Below are 18,388 nucleotides of genomic sequence, written 5' to 3'. Positions count from 1 at the left end.
TACCGAATAGTAACCACAATGAATTTGGAAATGCATCATGGTACTGAAAAGGTTAAAGATTGACAGATAAACTGACAGACAGAACTGCAATGACTGTGATAACAAAATGAAGGCAGATGAGTGACAAGATCTCTCCCTGACTTGTACAGTACTAATCCCACTTCCTTCCTATCAGCTGTAAGACACGTGGCCTCTCCTCTCCACCACCTGTTACTGAGGAGTCACTGCCAGGCCAAACCTTTCACAAGACACACCCACACACACACACACACACACACACACACACACACACACACACACACACACACACACACACACACACACACACACACACACACACACACACACACACACACACACACACACACGGCCCGGTAGCTCAGTGGTTAGAGCGCTGGCTGCACAAGCCAGATGACCGGGGTTCGATTCTCCGGCCGGGTGGAGATATTTGGGTGTGTCTCCTTTCACGTAGCCCCTGTTCACCTAGCAGTGAGTAGGTACGGGATGTAAATCGAGGAGTTGTGACCTTGTTGTCCCGGTGTGTGGTGTGTGCCTGGTCTCAGACCTATCCCAAGATCGGAAATAATGAGCTCTGAGCTCGTTCCATAGGGTAACGTCTGGCTGTCTCGTCAGAGACTGCAGCAGATCAAACAGTGAATTACACACACACACACACACACACACACACACACACACACACACACACACACACACACACACACACACACACACACACATAGACATAGTACATGATAAGGTAAAGAGTGATTGGATAATAGTAAATGTTGAAATAGGATGTTATGAGTGTAGCTTCTTCCTCCCATAAAACACACACACACAGAAGGAAGACACTATAAATTGCACCAAAAGAAAAAAAAAGAAGTGGTGAAATATAGTTTTGTTGACACAGTAATGAGCGAGTGTGGTTCAACGACTGACAAAGTTGTGTGTGCAAGGAACGTTCATGGGTTTAATTAAAGATAAATATGACAAATTAGTTAAAAGATGGAACATTATGAGATTAACAGAATCCAGTGAAAATACAATTAGGTAAGGACAATTAGGTAATAACATACACGCACAGACACACACACACACACACACTGCGTAGTGTAGTGGTTAGCACGCTCGACTCACAATCGAGAGGGCCGGGTTCGAGTCCTGGGAGCTGCGAGGCAAATGGGCAAGCCTCTTAATGTGTAGCCCCTTTTCACCTAGCAGTAAATAGGTACGGGATGTAACTCGAGGGGTTGTGGCCTCACTTTCCCGGTGTGTGGAGTGTGTTGTGGTCTCAGTCCTACCCGAAGATTGGTCTCTATGAGCTCTGAGCTCACTCCGTAATGGGGAAGACTGGCTGGGTGACCAGCAGGCGACCGAGGTGAATTACACACACGCACACACGCGCGCACTTACACACACACGCGCGCTCACACACACACAATGGGAGATGGAGTAGAACTGGAGAAAGTAAAAAAGGAAAAGGACTTAGGAGTGACGATGGAAGAAAACAATCAACCAGTAAGCCATATTGATAGAATTTTTAGAGAAACATATAATTTGCTGAGGAATATTGGAGTAGCATTTCACTACATGGACAAAGAAATGATGAAGAAATTGATAAATACTATAATAAGACCCAGATTGGAATATGCAGGAGTAGTGTGGACCCCTCATAAAAGAAACACATAAGGAAATTGAGAGGCTACAAAAATGGCTACAAGAATGGTTCCAGAACTTGAAGGGATGACATATGAGGAGAGACTAAAGGCTATGGATCTACCAACCTTGGAACAAAGAAGGAGAGAGGAGACCTGATACAAGTCTATAAATTGATCAACGGAATGGACCAAGTGGATAATGAGAAACTGATCCTGAGAGAAGAATATGACACCAAGCACAAGATCGCATAGTAAAAAGCTGAGAAAGGGAAGATGTCTGAGAGATATTAAAAATATAGTTTCCAGAGATGTATTGAGACGTGGAACAGTTTAGATGAAGAAGTTGTGTCTGCAACGAGTGTGCACACTTTTAAAGTAAGATTGGATAAGTGTAGATATGGAGACGGGGCCACACGAGCATAAAGCCCAGGCCCTGTAAAACTACAACTAGGTAAATACACGCACGCTCACACACACACACACACACACACACACACACACACACACACACACACACACACACACACACACACACACACACTTAAAGTAAGATTGGATAAGTGTAGATATGGAGACGGGGCCACATGAGCATAAAGCCCAGGCCCTGTAAACCTACAGCTAGGTAAATACACACACACACACACACACACACACACACACACACACACACACACACACACACACACACACACACACACACACACACACACAAATAATACCATGATTGGAGAAAAAAGACAAAAAGAAATAAATGCATTTGCAGAAAAGTAGATATAACTTTGATATGTATGTTGATGAAAGAAATGGAAACAATAAACAGAAAGATGTATTATTGCTGAAACAGGAAAAGAGGCTGGATATTTGAGACAATAAGACAAAGTTGTGAAATTTCCTTGCTCACACATTCACTTTTTATCATTTACCTTTTTTATTTTTTGCTCATATTAGCTTTTTATTATTATTATTATTTATTTATTTATTTCATTTACTTTTTTTACCCATAACATGTAAACCATTTATCCTTTTTATTTTTGCCCATATATTGACATTATTATTATTTATTTATTTATATTTATATTTATTTTTAACACATAACATGTAAACCATTTCACTAGATCCTTACTTCATGGTGTTCTTTCATTATAGTACTCTTACTTTACCATTCCTACTCTTACTCTACCATTCCTCCCTTATCCCCTCACAACATTACAATCAAATGCTATAATCTGTAATCTCTTATCTTTCTACCATTCCTTCCCTTTACATTCCCCACATCCACCATACATCCCTTTTTCATGGTATTTTTTCATTATACTCTTACTGTATCATTCTACCATTCTTCCCTTATCCTCTCACCACATTAAAATCACATGCAGTAATCTATTCACTCTCTACCATTCCTTCCCTTTATTTTCACCACATCTACCATACATCCCTTTTCTCATGGTGTCCTTTCATTATACCATTCTTCCCTTATCCCTCACCACATTAAAATCATGTGCAGTAATCTCTTCACTTTCTATCATTCCTTTCCTTTACTTTCACCACATCTATCATATTTTCTTTACTTCATAGTGTTCCTTTATCACACTACTCCTACTCTACCATTCTTCCCTTATCCCTCACCACATTAAAATCATATGCAGTAATCTCTTCACTTTCTACCATTCCTTTCCTTTACTTTCATCACATCCATCATACATCCTTTACTTCATGGTTCTTCTCCCTCTTTCTTGTGGTCATTTTGTGTCCCCAGGTGGAGCCAGTGGAGTGGGCGTATGAGAACATCGCAGAGACAGCCACCAAGGGCCAGCTCTCCTCTATGGCAGATTACTTAGCTAGAAAGGTGTGTATTTGGGATTATCATTCTCTCTCTCTCTCTCTCTCTCTCTCTCTCTCTCTCTCTCTCTCTCTCTCTCTCTCTCTCTCTCTCTCTCTCTCTCTCTCTCTCTCTCTCTCTCTCTCTCTCTCTCTCAGTGTATTTTTTCCTTTTCTTTAGTTTAGTTTGTCCCTCCTTTATTTGTGTGTGTTGATTCTTTAATTATCTTTCTGCTTACTCTCTTCATCATTTGTCCTTCATTATCTTGTATCTCTTCTATTATCAACTCCTTTACTTTTCAGAGAGAGAGAGAGAGAGAGAGAGAGAAATTTAATATTATATGTGTAATCATTATATGCTATTTTCAACAGAATGACCTTATTGCTCCATGTATTTATTGTGGTTGTCTTGAAAGCTTACTACAGGTGGCTTCTTGTTTACAGTTTATTTACAGTTTACAGTTATCTGGGGCTACTTGCCTTGACTTGGCCTCTAGGGTGTTGGTCTTGCCAGGAAAACAGGTAGTTGTGGACGTGTGGAAAGCAAACATTAATAGCGTTCCAAAGTAGGATTCCAGGTGTTTTCTGATTCCTTCCTTCCTTGTGTTCTGTGTTTACTGAGGATGGACTACATGCTACTCATATTTTTCTTTTGCCCATATTCAGAAACACCTTGCTCTCTCACCAAGACAGTTTTCCAAGGTCACAGAGATGACTAGCCAGATTTTTAAGACAGTTTCTCTGAATAGTATTATAAAAATCTTGCCAGTCCATCACCAGAACCATAAGAATACCCTTAAAAACATGAACATCTTCAACTAAAGCCTTTTGAAAAGTAGTGATGGTGAAAGAGTAAGGCATTTAAGAGTACTGCTGCCCTTTGTGTCAATATACAGTTTGCCATAGTCACTAATCTAAGAAAAGGAAGGTAAGATTGAATTAGGTGATCTGGAATTAACCATAGCTAGAGTTCATTCAAGTATCATCTATCTCTGTTTGATGCTGTGCTATTTACAAAGAAAATGAACCTTTACCTATAGCCTTTTACATACCTTTAGTCAATAACTTACTCAATATTCTTAATTCATCAGATTCTCTTCACCAATGTCACTGTAAAAAACTTCATTCATTAATTTCTACTCATCAGTGTTGCTATAACCTCAACAACTTGCTTTTCTCTGCTTTTTGGAACTTGACATTCTTTTTCAGAGTTTAGGATAAAAGATTGTGGAGGTGTGCAGTAATAGACTATGCACCATGTGTGTTAGAGTGTGCGTCATGATGAGGTGTTGTTCTTAATATGTAGGATTGATGCTGATCTGGAGTGTGTTGTTTTCCATGCTGGCTCCAGGGACTCATCTACAGCATAAGGGTATTATTGAGTGTTCCTCTTTGTCATGTGTTGCACCCTGTATGTCTCTGTGTCTTTGCACCATATTCAGAAATGCTTCCCTCTCTCATCACAACCCTAGAGATAATTAGCCAAGTTCTGAAGAGTATTTTTCCTGTTGATAATGCAGAGAACTTGTTAACATGTCACTAGAATTACAGAAACATCTCTAAAAACCCATATCACTTCAACTAGAGTCCTTTGAAAATAGTGAAGGTGCAGCTTGGAAGTGTTTCAGAATATGGGCTTCTCTGTGTTTGTGTCATTGTTTAGCTTAGTGTTATGAAGCAAAGACTACAAAGGGGTGCTGGAGGATAAGGATGTCATTGCTAAAGGTGGACAGATGGATGTATAGACAAATAGATAGGTGAGGAAGTGAGTACATGCATTTTAGGAATAACACATTTTTCTGATTTTTAGTTGAATGGTGAAGGAATTACAGTATATGGAATGTGCATGATGGTTTTGTGTGTGTGTGTGTGTGTGTGTGTGTGTGTGTGTGTGTGTGTGTGTATTGTATGTATGTTGGCTTTATATTAATATTATATTACTTTTATTTTTGTTATGTTTGTGTGTTTATTATTATTTTGAGATTGTGAGGATGAAGTGTATTGCTCTTCACTAACTCATGCATCAGTTTTGCTTTTTTATTTTTCTCTACCATTCTTGTTTCTATCAACATGTATAAGAATCAATTTCACTCACCCTTCATGAACTTTGCCATGTACATTTTTTATTGCTTTCATTATTTCATTCTTTAACTCATAATACCAACTCTCTCTCTCTCTCTCTCTCTCTCTCTCTCTCTCTCTCTCTCTCTCTCTCTCTCTCTCTCTCTCTCTCTCTCTCTCTCTCTCTCTCTCTCTCTCTCTCTCTCTCATCACCTCACCATTTCTAACTTTACTAGCATCATCTTTGCTTCTCTCTTTTTCCTCTTTTTCACTCTCCCTCCCTCCCTTGGTCACTTAGTCATAACCACACTTGTTCCCCCTGCAGGAATTTGACTTGGTGATCAACTTGCCTATGAGAGGTGGTGGAGCTCGGCGTGTCTCCTCCTTCCTCACTCAGGGCTACAGGACTCGCAGGATGGCTGTTGACTTCTCGGTCCCCCTGGTCACTGATGTCAAGTGTGCCAAGCTGCTGGTGGAGGTAAGGGAGTGGATGTGTGCTTGTAAAGTGTAGTATTGTTTATAGTTAGGTTAATGAGATAAAGAGTTGATGTATGGGGATGATACGTGGAAATAGGGAGGCATGTTTTATAAAGAGACTGCTACATGTAGGCTCAGTGGTTTCCTATAGCTACAGATATACGGATAGATAGAAGTTGTATGAGTAAATGAAGAGAAAAAGGAAAAGAATGAACAGAAAATACAGATAGATGTAAGTTGTATGAATAACTGAAAGGAAGAAGGAAAAGAACAGAATGCAAAGTTGTGCTGCTTGTAAGAAAGTGAAATGTATGTAGATCAAAATTTTACAGGAAGTAATAAAATGCAACATTGAAGTAGTCAAGAAAAGTAGGAAAGGAATTTGATGAAGCAACAGAGGAAAGGTGACAAAGGAAGGCTAGGGAGAAAATTAATTCAGTTTTGATATTTGTATTGGCTTAATGAGATAACAAGCACATTTAAAATTTACATAAATATACTGCAGTCCAGAGAGAGAGAGAGAGAGAGAGAGTGGGCAGTAGAATGGAAATGTCTGGAAAGTTCTATCATGTGTGAACAACAAGTATTAGCAATGTATGTATGAGCATTTGAATTTTAAGAATGGTAAAGGATGTGGGTGAGAGCATGATAAGGATTGATAAAGGTGTGATTAGGGGATGACATAATTAATCCCAGTGGCAGGCGTGAGGTGGAGTGTTGTGAGTGACGGTTGTGATAGCGGAGAGGCCTTGTATAGGTATGATAATAAGGGGACTCCATTGATAAGCAGGGAGGTACAGGTGGCAAAGGTTAGGATTAGACGCACCTGTCGTACCATAGGATCAGGAACCCACATATCTTTTACTTGTAATTAGAGGGCTGGTTAATATTTCCACTGATGATTAGAAGAAAGCAAGTATCTTATTCTTATGTCCCGACTCTCCTTTATTACAATTTTTTATGACAAGTATTCAGTTTATGTATTTCTAATGCTAAAAACACAAAACTACACACTTGATTCATTGGAAATATGAGAAAAACAGATGGGTTGCTTAATTCAACTTAAGAGATTAATTTAAAGAATAGTAAACTTTTCATTATTTTTCTTGTTTAATAAATTACTTATAACCACAAGAAACTCTGTACTTGCATTATTATTATTATTATTATTATTATTATTATTATTATTATTATTATTATTATCGTCATCACTATTATTATCACTCTGTATACTTCTTTCATTCACATCACATTCTTTCACACATTTACTTTTATTTCTACCTATTACTCTTAAAAGACAAATTTTTCAATTAGTAACAACCACTAATTTGGGACATTTGAACATAATAGTACATGATTTATAAATGAAATACACATTGTTACCTTCATTCATCCTCTTTTACTTATGTAGTTATCAGTGTTACTCTCTGTTTGGTGTGGTACATTTATTAATGTCAGTCAGTCCAGCTTATTTGTTCTCACAATGTACTTAAATCCACACCTGCTGCTGGGAACCATGGAGAGGCTGGCTGCTTCATATTAGTGTGCTGCACCTGCTCATACTTCAATATGCTACACACACACGCACACACACACACACACACACACACACACACACACACACACACACACACACACACACACACACACACACACACACACACACACACACACACACACACACGGATAGATAGAAGTTGTATGAGTAAATGAAGAAAAAAAGGAAAAGAATGAACAGAATATACAGATAGATGTAAGTTGTATGAGTAACTGAAAGGAAGAAGGAAAAGAACAGAATGCAAAGTTGTGCTGCTTGTAAGAAAGTGAAATGTATGTAGATCAAAATTTTACAGGAAGTAATAAAATGCAACATTGAAGTAGTCAAGAAAAGTAAGAAAGGAATTTGATGAAGCAACAGAGGAAAGGTGACAAAGGAAGGCTAGGGAGAAAATTAATTCAGTTTTGATATTTATATTGGCTTAATGAGATAACAAGCACATTTAAAATTTACATAAATATACTGCAGTCCAGTGTAGTGGTTAGCACGCTCGACTCACAATCGAGAGGATCGGGTTCGAGTCCCGGCGCGGCGAGGCAAATGGGTAAGCCTCTTAATGTGTGGCCCCTGTTCACCTAGCAGTAAGTAGGTACGGGATGTAACTTGAGGGGTTGTGGCCTTGCTTCCCCGGTGTGTGGAGTGTGTTGTGATCTCAGTCCTACCCGAAGATCGGTCTATGAGCTCTGAGCTCGCTCCGTAATGGGGAAGAACGGCTGGGTGACCAGCAGGCAACCATGGTGAATTACACACACACACATACACACGCACACACACACTGCGTAGTGTAGTGGTTAGCACGCTCGACTCACAATCGAGAGGCCCGGGTTTGAGTCCCGATGCAGCGAGGCAAATGGGAAAGCCTCTTAATGTGTAGCCCCTGTTCACCTAGCAGTAAATAGGTACGGAATGTAACTTGAGGGGTTGTGCTCTCGCTTTCCCGGTGTGTGGAGTGTGTTGTGATCTCAGTCCTACCTGTAGATCGGTCGATGAGCTCTGAGCTCGCTCCGTAATGGGGAAGACTGGCTGGGTGACCAGCAGCCAACCGAGGTGAATTACACTCTCTCTCTCTCTCTCTCTCTCTCTCTCTCTCTCTCTCTCTCTCTCTCTCTCTCTCTCTCTCTCTCTCTCTCTCTCTCTCTCTCTCTCTCTCTCTCTCTCTCCATAACATCTTGCTATTTTTAAGGGACACTTTTGCAAATAATCTTGAGGGAAATTGATAATAAACCCACAACAAATTGAAATATTTACACCACTAGGATGTATACGGTAAAAAAAAGTGCTTTGTAACATATATTATTCTAAGAGCATTAATGGTTCCCTAATCCACATTCCACCACACTCATCCACTTCATCTCTGTGATGTCAGAACCACCACACGTCACTCATAGCTTATCTCTACACAGCTTATCTAATCACTGGACGGAGATGGATGGTTTGGTGGTGGAGGAGGAGGAGGAGGGGTGGCTGGAGAAGTAGTTGTGAGGTCAGTAAGCAGGTGTCTTGTGTAACACTAATTATTGGCTCAAACAAGATGCATACCTCACGTGTAGGTGTTGGGGTTTGGTTGTGTTGTAATAAGTTGTATTGAAGTGTTAGGTGATTATATAAAGCCTGTTGTAATGTCCTCTGGAAAATTCTGTCATCCTGTTTATAAAATTTCTGATACACAAGGAAGCAATTCAGGGCCTATAACTTTTGGTCCATACAAGGCTATACAAGATAAACTTTTACTCTCTTAGCTGGTGGACCCTGACCTTCACTTTGTTACTCTCTTTATTGTAGCGTATTAATTTCAACCTCTCTCTCTCTCTCTCTCTCTCTCTCTCTCTCTCTCTCTCTCTCTCTCTCTCTCTCTCTCTCTCTCTCTCTCTCTCTCTCTCTCTCTCTCTCTCTCTCTCTCTCTCTCTCTCTCTCTCTCTCTCTCTCTCTCTCTCTCTCTCTCTCTCTCTCTCTCTCTCACAGGACTTTGAAGTAGCAATTAATATTTCAGTGTTCTGTACAAGTAGAGTCTCCTTCTCTCATAGCAAAAATAAGGAAGTCTTTTTTTCTCTTCAGCTAAGTTGGACCTTGTCTCATTCACATTAAAATAGCTGCAGTAATACAGAATTACACCAACAGTAGCAATAATATTGATGCAATAGCCACAAAATGAGTCACTGCATATCATATTCAGTGTGTGCTCAGAACTTGTCTCAACCCACATTCAATAATGCTATTTTGATTTAGATGAATGTCACATGATAGAATTTGGTTAATGCTCAAAGATCTCACTGAACTTCATTGGTTTCTAAGCTGTGTGGTAAAAATCACTTGTGTAAAGCAAACATAAAAGATGGGGCATTATGATCTTGACCCAGTCCTGCAACATGCACACACAGCTGTCTACAGGCACACACCAGACATGGTGTCAGAAGAGGTGCCTGCATTGAGCTGTGAGTCACTGGCCAGCCACACGTGTCACTGTTTGCTACCAGATAGCACAGCTATCATTGGTGCAATTATCACTGGCTTGCTGACGACTGGAATCTTTCTCTGAAATATAATGATTGATCTTGATAACTTGCTGTGTTGGTGTGACTCAGCAACACTTGGTGGAGAATATTTGTTACCTACTTTTTAATGTGTATATCAGATTTACAGTATTTTTATTTTATCGGATAACCACTTTTTTTACATTTTCATTGCTCTTTTTTTTTTCTTCTTTTTAATGGAATTTCATTAGCAACCCAATATTTTTCATCTCCATATCAGTTAAGCTTTTTTCCATTAAAGTTTAAACATGTGAAGCTGTTTATTCATCATGAATCTTTTATCACTACTATACTCTAAATACCTTATGACTTAGTGTTATCATGTCTTAATTTCACAAACATTAAGAGTGTTTCCAAATCCTGGATTTTGTAAAAGCTGAGATAACTGATATGCTACAATGTAAGAAGAACTCAAGGGAAAAAGTTTATAGAACCTGAAAAGGATGATAGGCCAGAACCTTTACAGAACCCTTAATAGTCTACACACAACTTAGCACTGAGGAAACAGTACATTTATAGGAAGTGATTAGGAGAGAGAGAGAGAGAGAGAGAGAGAGAGAGAGAGAAATTGTTGTGTTCTTCATGTTTTTGTTCTTGTCTGCTGCTTCATCTTATCCATATATTTCTTTTATTTTTCTTTTCTTTCCTCTTTTTGACCTTCACATATTAGTTTTTTGATACACACATTCCCTGAGTCCGTCCTTATCAGCTCGTGCATTGTGCTCTACTTGTCTGGTCTGAATAGATTAGTATCAGCTGATATTGTGCACTGCTTATCACAACAGATTATGTGACAATTTGCTCTATCATTTGCAATTGGATGAAGATTGATTGGAAAAGTAGGTTAAGAGGTACCCAAAGAATGGAGGAATAGAAGGGAGAGATTGATTAAAAGAGGAGAGTAGAAGAATGGAAATGAGAGGAAGAGATGATAAAGAAAGGAAGATTAGCAAATTGATGTGAGGAAGAGATAAGAAAGAAGAGAGGAATGATTGAATGAAAAAGTAACCAAAAAATAGGAAAGAATAGAGGAATAGAAGAAAGAGAAAGGCGATGTAGAAGAGACCAAAAGAGGTGTGAAAGAATGAAAGGATAGGAGAAAAGATACAAAAAGATAATGAAAGAACAGTAGAGATTGTCAGTGTATATAGAATGGTGAAGATAACTTGTTGAGGATGATGGGAGAAAGGGATATAGAAAGAGAATGAAGGAATATTGACAATGAGGAAAAGATGCAAAAAACAGGAAGAGAAGAAAAAATTATTATGAAAGAAGAAATTGAAAAAGAGAATGAAGCAATGTTGACCATGATGAAGATAGAAAAATCTGATAAATATGCAAAAACAGGAAGAGGAGAAAGAGATTATGAAAGAAGAAATGAAAAAGGAGAATGAAGGACTGTTGATAATGACAAAGATAAGAAAAAAAATGAATGATTATGAAAGGAAGAGATTAAAAAAGAGAATGAAGAAATGTTGACAATAATGAATGAAAGAAATACAAAAATAATGGAAAAAAAGATTAAGGAAAAAGGTCAGTGAATTTAGAGAAACAATGATGTCTTGAATGTTGAAGATGTGATGGCAGGTGATTCAAGGCTGAGACATACACACAGACACACTTAAGCCTTGACGAACATTTATGGCTCAACTGATAGCGAATTGTTTACCTTGAGCATTCCGTCAGGTGTTTAGCCTCCAACAACTCCTCCTCATGGCCATCCTCTGCTCAGTTTTGCAATAGATAAACACAAGGCTTTTGAATGAAGGTTAGAGAGAGAGAGAGAGAGAGAGAGAGAGATGGCTTTATTGTTGTAAAAGTAGACAACAAAGGAGGAAGTCAGAGCATGAGAGAGAGAGAGAGAGAGAGAGAGAGAGAGTGGATTGGGTATGGCAGTGGGAGGGAAAAGAGAGACAGTTCCCTGAAACATTCAGTATCAGAAATTCCCTGAATACAGTTCACTATATAGACTAAACGTACAGTAAGTAATCCAAGTAATCTTTCTGGTAGTACCCCTGGAAACGATGGATTTTAAACTTTGTGATTTGTATCACAAGGAATATTGTTGATAAAGAGTTTACAAAAGAGAGAGAGAGAGAGAGAGAGAGAGAGAGAGAGGTTAAGATATTACAGTGGGAGGGGGGAAAAAGATAGAGTTCCCGGAAACATTTAACATTAGAACTTCTCCGAATGCAGACTGAACCAGCAGTACTAAGTAATCTTTTTGATACTACTTCTGGAAACATGATAGATTTTAAACGTTTTGATTTGTATTAAGGTAAAGTGAGTGGTGTTTGTCGTTTCTAATGCACAAACATGTCCATATTACAAGGAAAAGTTTTGATAAAAATGTTGATAAGAATTTGTTTTCCTTGTGATTAAGAGACTACAGTATTGCAAAACAGAGAGAGAGAGAGAGAGAGGTAAAACTATTATATCCTGTAAGAAAAACCTTGATCATACAGTTCCAATTTCAAAAGGACAAGACGAGTTTACATATGCGTCACACCAAGCCTTGAGTCGAGTGAGCATTGTTGTGAGCTTATCACTGGTTTTGCATTGTGTGCTGCTGCTTAGTGGGAAAAAATAGGCACACTTTTTAGAGAGCTTGATTGCAGTGTGATGGGTCAGAGAGATAGTGAGAGATAGGGAGAGACCAGAGCTGCTTCCTGCTTGTGATAATGATGCTTAGAGTTATGGTGACATGATGAGAGAGAGAGAGAATGGGATATGGCAATAGGAAGGAGAAAGGATGAGTGAGTGTGTGTGTGGTGATGATCAATGCTGCTTAATACTATACCGTAGCAAAAATCTATAGTCACTACATGGAAAGAATGAAGATTAATTAATTATTTTGGCAGTATAGGAGTATTAAGTTTATGGGTAAAAACACTGAGACACACTGGTTTTGCATTTTCATCACTCAGGTTACAGTTTTCTTATAGTACATTGAGTAGAACTGAGTAGAACTAGATAGGTATGATATATCACTGGATGGGCAAATAGAGGCTGGATGTCTGTTGGTGTATAAACATGAGCCAGAAGTTAATAGGTACACCATATCACTACAGGATCAAAGAGGGACTGGATATTTAACCCCTTCAGTACCATGACATGATTCCATATTCATTCTGCTTACTATTTGGTGATTTTATCCAGCTTTAATTACTCATGTGGGGGGGATTGAAATAGTGAAGATTCTGGTCATTAATCTTCTGACTTCCATAGAATCTTCCTAATGCAGATATAATCATCTAATCACACCCAAAATCATGGTAAGAATGTGTCCCAATACTGAAGGAGTTAAAGAGAAAGGAGAACAAGTTGAGAAAGTATAGATGTGTGAATGATAAAGAATAAATAAATAAATATAATCTCTAACACAAATAAAACTATCTAGAATCTGGAATAAATTAGATGTGATGGAGATAATGAATGTAAGTGAGCTGAGGGGAGCAGTGAACAGAGGACATGTGTAGCTCAGGTTCTGTATACTGGTGCTGGAATCTGGCTGGTGTGTGGTCTCTGAACTCTTGATAGCCTGCTTGGTGAAGGATCTTGGCCAGGTAGTGTTTAGGTGATGGATAGATTTATGACTAGCAAGATAAGGATGGATGTATTGAATGTATTGTGTGATTGAAGAGAGTGTATTTATATTTCAGTTTCCTATGGGGATTGAGTCAAGCTTGTAATTCCCCAACTTTCAGCACTAAACTCTCATACTCTTTATCTTTAGACTTGTGCTGTTTATGCTTGCTATTTCTTTCAATCTCTTTATTTAGTATTTTTTTATTATCATTATTATTTATTTATTTATTTATTTATTTATTTATTTATGTATTTATTTTTTGCACTTCCCTTTGTCCTCTTCACATTCTTCAAATTTGTTACTCAGTTTATGCCCACCATTTCTTCTGGTCTGTTCTTTTTAAAACATACTTCCTTGCACCTCCCTATCTCCTCTTGTTGAGTGCCTTGCTGAGTTCTCTTGACATGTGAAGCAATCAGCAGTACATAGATTTCAGATGGTATTACTAAGAGTGCACAATGAGGTGTTTTACATGTTCTCAGAAATAGCAAAGATACACGCTGATAAAGGAATGATGAAAGCAGAAAACAATGTTTTTTTAGAGGATACAAGTGGATGTAAAGCAGTAACAGATAAGAGAACAGGAAATAAAGGGAACTGCAAAGGCCCCTTAACACAAACAAGGAACATTTTTAGATCATAGCTGTATTGTGATTCAGTTTTAATATTCTTCACCAGCTGTAGTATGAAAGTCTTGTTAAGTTGATCTTCATTCCCAAAATCAGTGAAATGTATGTACCTTTGGAAGTCACATATAAAGGTGTGTATTTATCAGAAGTAGTGCAGATAATGATGTTCAAGTATATGCAAAAAACAAAAAAATAAAAATAAAAATAAAATAATATAAATAAATGAATAAAAATTGTGTGAAGTTTATTGTCAGTCATCTATTCACTGAAAGAAAAAAACCTCTGAATGATTCATAGATTCCATGTTTGGTAAAAAAAAGCTTAGAGAAATCATTTTAAGTCTCTTGTGCATTGTTAGAAGAGCAGACTGATCTTTTAGCTTTCTGTTACGTAATTAAAAGAACTTAAGAAAACAACACTAGTGAACTGCTGCCTTATTGTTGAAAGAAGATGTGTGAATGACTTTATTTGTGATTATAGTACGGTATGATGAAAAGCTGTGAGTGATGTTTAGGGCCATGGTCACTCTCATTATTATAAACAAATGAAAATAAACATGAAAACTAATAATATACTTAAACTAATATTCCACAGGCTCTGAGAATGATAGGTGGAGCGCCAGACCTCAAGACGCATGTGGATTGTGTCACTTCCAGAAGAATTGTGAAGCTACCCGGCCTGATTGATGTTCATGTGCATGTGAGGGAGCCAGGTGAGCTGTGTGAAGGGTGTCTGTGTCTGGAAATGTGTCCTTCTATCCAGGAAAACAGAATTATTAAGATGTATAGAAGAAGATAGGAAGAAAATACCCAATACAAAGTGCCAATGCATTCACACACACACACACACACACACCGCGTAGTGTAATGGTTAGCACGCTCGACTCACAATCGAGAGGGCCGGTTCGAGTCCCAGCGCGGCGAGGCAAATGGGCAAGCCTCTTAATGTGTTCACCTAGCAGTAAATAGGTATGGGATGTAACTCGAGGGGTTGTGGCCTCGCTTTCCCGGTGTGTGGAGTGTGTTGTGGTCTCAGTCCTACCCAAAGATCGGTCTATGAGCTCTGAGCTCGCTCCGTAATGGGAAGACTGGCTGGGTGACCAGCAGGTGACCGAGGTGAATTACACACACCACGTAGTGTAGTGGTTAGCACGCTCGGCTCATAACCGAGAGGGTCCGGGTTTGAGTCCTGGAAAGCAGTGAGGCAAATGGGCAAGCCTCTTAATGTGTAGACCCTGTTCACCTAGCAGTAAATAGGTATGGGATGTAATGGGGAAGACTGACTGGGTGTGGTGAATTACACAATGAGTATCTGATCCTGAGAGAAGAATATGCTAGTCGAAGCACAAGATCGCATAGTAATAAGCTAAGGAAGGGAAGATGTCTAAGAGATATTAAAAGGTATAGTTTCCCGTAAAGATGTGTTGAGACGTGGAACAGTTTGAATGAAGAAGTAGTGTTCTGCAAAGAGTGTACACAGTTTTAAAGAAATATTGAATGAGTGTAGATATGGAGACGGGACCACACGAGCATAAAGCCCAGGCCCTGTAAAACTACAACTAGGTAGATACACACACACACCACATCTAGACACACACACACACACACACACACACACACACACACACACACACACACACACACACACACACACACACACACTTGCAGTCTGAGAGATGTTAAAAAATATAGTTACCCACAAAGATGTGTTGAGACGTGGAACAGTTTGAGTGAAGAAGTGGTGTCAGCAACGAGTGTGCATAGTTTTAAAGAAAAATTGGATGAGTGTAGATATGGAGACGGGGCCACACGAACATAAAGCCCAGGCCCTGTAAAAGTAAAACTAGATAAATACACACACACACACGCATAGTGTAGTGGTTAGCACGCTCGACTCACAATCGAGAGGGTCCGGGTTCGAGTCCCGGAGGCAGCAAGGCAAATGGGCAAGCCTCTTAATGTGTGGCCCCTGTTCACCTAGCAGTAAATAGGTACGGGGATGTAACTCGAGGGGTTGTGGCCTTGCTTTCCCAGTGTGTGGAGTGTGTTGTGGTCTCAGTCCTACCCGAAGATCACTTTTCAATACCAAAGTAAAGAAAGAAATGATAACACATGCAAAGACAGACAAGAGGTGTTTGCTGATAACCCTAATCTACAATCTTGTTGCCTCTTGAGTACTCCTCTTGTCGGCAGCCTTTGTGTGTCACCCGTGCAACCTCCTTGGTGATAGAGAGATGTTTGCTTTCAATTAGTTTTAGTCATGACACACACACACACACACACACACACACACACACACACACACACACACACACACACACACACACACACACACACACACACACACACACACACACACACACACACACACACACACACACTGCATAGTGTAGTGGTTAGCACACTCAGGTCACACTGAGAGGGGTTCAAGTCTTGGGTGTGGCAAGGCAAATGGCCAAGCCTCTTAATGTGTAGCCCCTGTTCACCCAGCAGCAAATAGAAACAGGATGTAACTCAAGGGGTTGTGGCCTCGCTTTCCCGGTGTGTGGAGTGTGGTGTGGTCTCAGTCCTACCTGAAGATTGGTCTATGAGCTCTGAGCTTGCTCCATAATGGGAAAGACTGGCTGAGTGACCAGCAGTGACTGTGAATACACACACACACACACACACAGAATGAGAATAAGGAAGTAATTATTAGGAAGGAATGAGGAAGGTAGAGTTAAAAGGAAGGAGATTGGAGTCAAGAGTTGGATTTACTTAAAGGCTGGAGTTACTTAAAAAAGAAAGTTAGAATTTGGAAAGGATGAAGTTACATTATTAGGGAAGAACAAATTTATAAGGGAAGCAGTTAGAATGAGATTGGAATATCAAGAAAGAAGGTTCAAGTTAGGGTAGAGGATATAGGTTTAAAAAAATGGAGGTTGAGACAAGGAAGGAAGAAAGTTGGAGTGATGGAGAAGGAGACTGGTTTAGGAGAAAGGAAGTTGGAGGTGAGAGGAAGGTATGAGTTGGCTTGAAGTGTGGCTTATCTACCCACAATGGAGAGCAGCTCTGACGTAAGTGTAGATCAGAATACTTGCCAGGAGATAAGGAAATAAAAAACATTGTTAAAATGGTATGGCTTATGTGACAAACCTTTTAGAAGAAATAGTCTAATGCATATCACTTCCCTAGTTGATTTTGACACTTTTGTTTGAATTGTTATCTTCATCTAGTAATTCATTCATTATTCATTTCCGTAGTGATATATTTGTTTATTTTGTAACATTTCTAGGAGTATTTACCCAACCTGTAACATGCAAGAAGAGAACTGTCTACACTCATGCCACTTCTGTCTCCATACCTGTTGTTGTTGAGCTTACCAGGGAATTCTTGGGCTGTGTATGTGCATGTTTGTTTCCATTGGATATCAGGCAAGACAATCTGAGACCTGAAGGATGTTTGGTGTTCTTTTGTGTTAGTAATGATAAGTCACCTACAGGAGGATGGAGGGGAGGATTACAGGACCACTAATGATTGGCAGAATGAACCATGGAATGTTTTGTTCTTTTATAAACCTCATTTGATTTTATATTCCTTTTGTTCCATGCTTTTTTTCTGGATGGTGGAAATAATGCAGCTTCCATTTTTATTTTGAATTTTTGCATGACATTATTACTCGTAACATTTGGTGTATGAGTCACTTCCACTGTACTATTGTTCTGTAAACCTGTTTGTTTATTAATGACCTTTCTTTAAACAATAGAAAAAATCTGCCCCTTTCATTATCAGGAATGTTTTCATTTGACCACTGAGGCAAGGCAGCACTTATTTGCCTGGCAGCAGTGCCATCCAGTATCAGACTCATCACAAGTGCTTTTGTCATTTTTATCATTCCACCTGTTGATTTTCACACCTTGATTATTACTATTTGTTTCGATATCAGTGTAGTACCTGGACCAGGATGTAATAGGTCAAGATAATCATATCAAAGCAGGTACTTGTGAGAAAAATGTCTTTTTTATATCTTGGTATCTGTACAGGATGTATCAGTTTCAGGATGATAAGTATGGTGTCTGTGAAGAGTGT

At 39.0% G+C, this 18,388-nt stretch overlaps 1 protein-coding gene across 12 annotated transcripts in view; it reads left to right on the top strand.

Annotated features, from left to right (window-relative positions):
* LOC123502568 (CAD protein-like) overlaps positions 1 to 18,388 on the top strand; it is an 84,543-nt gene that overhangs the window by 49,976 nt on the left and 16,179 nt on the right. For 8 of the 12 annotated variants that reach the window (XM_045251716.1, XM_045251708.1, XM_045251705.1 and 5 more), the window contains 4 exons: positions 3,415 to 3,504; positions 4,828 to 4,848; positions 5,863 to 6,015; positions 14,916 to 15,033. In XM_045251716.1, the coding sequence (XP_045107651.1) occupies positions 3,415 to 3,504; positions 4,828 to 4,848; positions 5,863 to 6,015; positions 14,916 to 15,033 (382 nt within the window). The remainder of the gene's footprint in view (positions 1 to 3,414; positions 3,505 to 4,827; positions 4,849 to 5,862; positions 6,016 to 14,915; positions 15,034 to 18,388) is intronic. The other 4 variants (XM_045251710.1, XM_045251713.1, XM_045251714.1 and 1 more) reach the window with 1 other exon arrangement.

This window comes from Portunus trituberculatus, chromosome 12, assembly GCF_017591435.1.
Source record: "Portunus trituberculatus isolate SZX2019 chromosome 12, ASM1759143v1, whole genome shotgun sequence".
Lineage (NCBI taxonomy): Eukaryota > Metazoa > Arthropoda > Malacostraca > Decapoda > Portunidae > Portunus > Portunus trituberculatus.
This window is presented reverse-complemented; position numbering and strand designations above follow the sequence as displayed.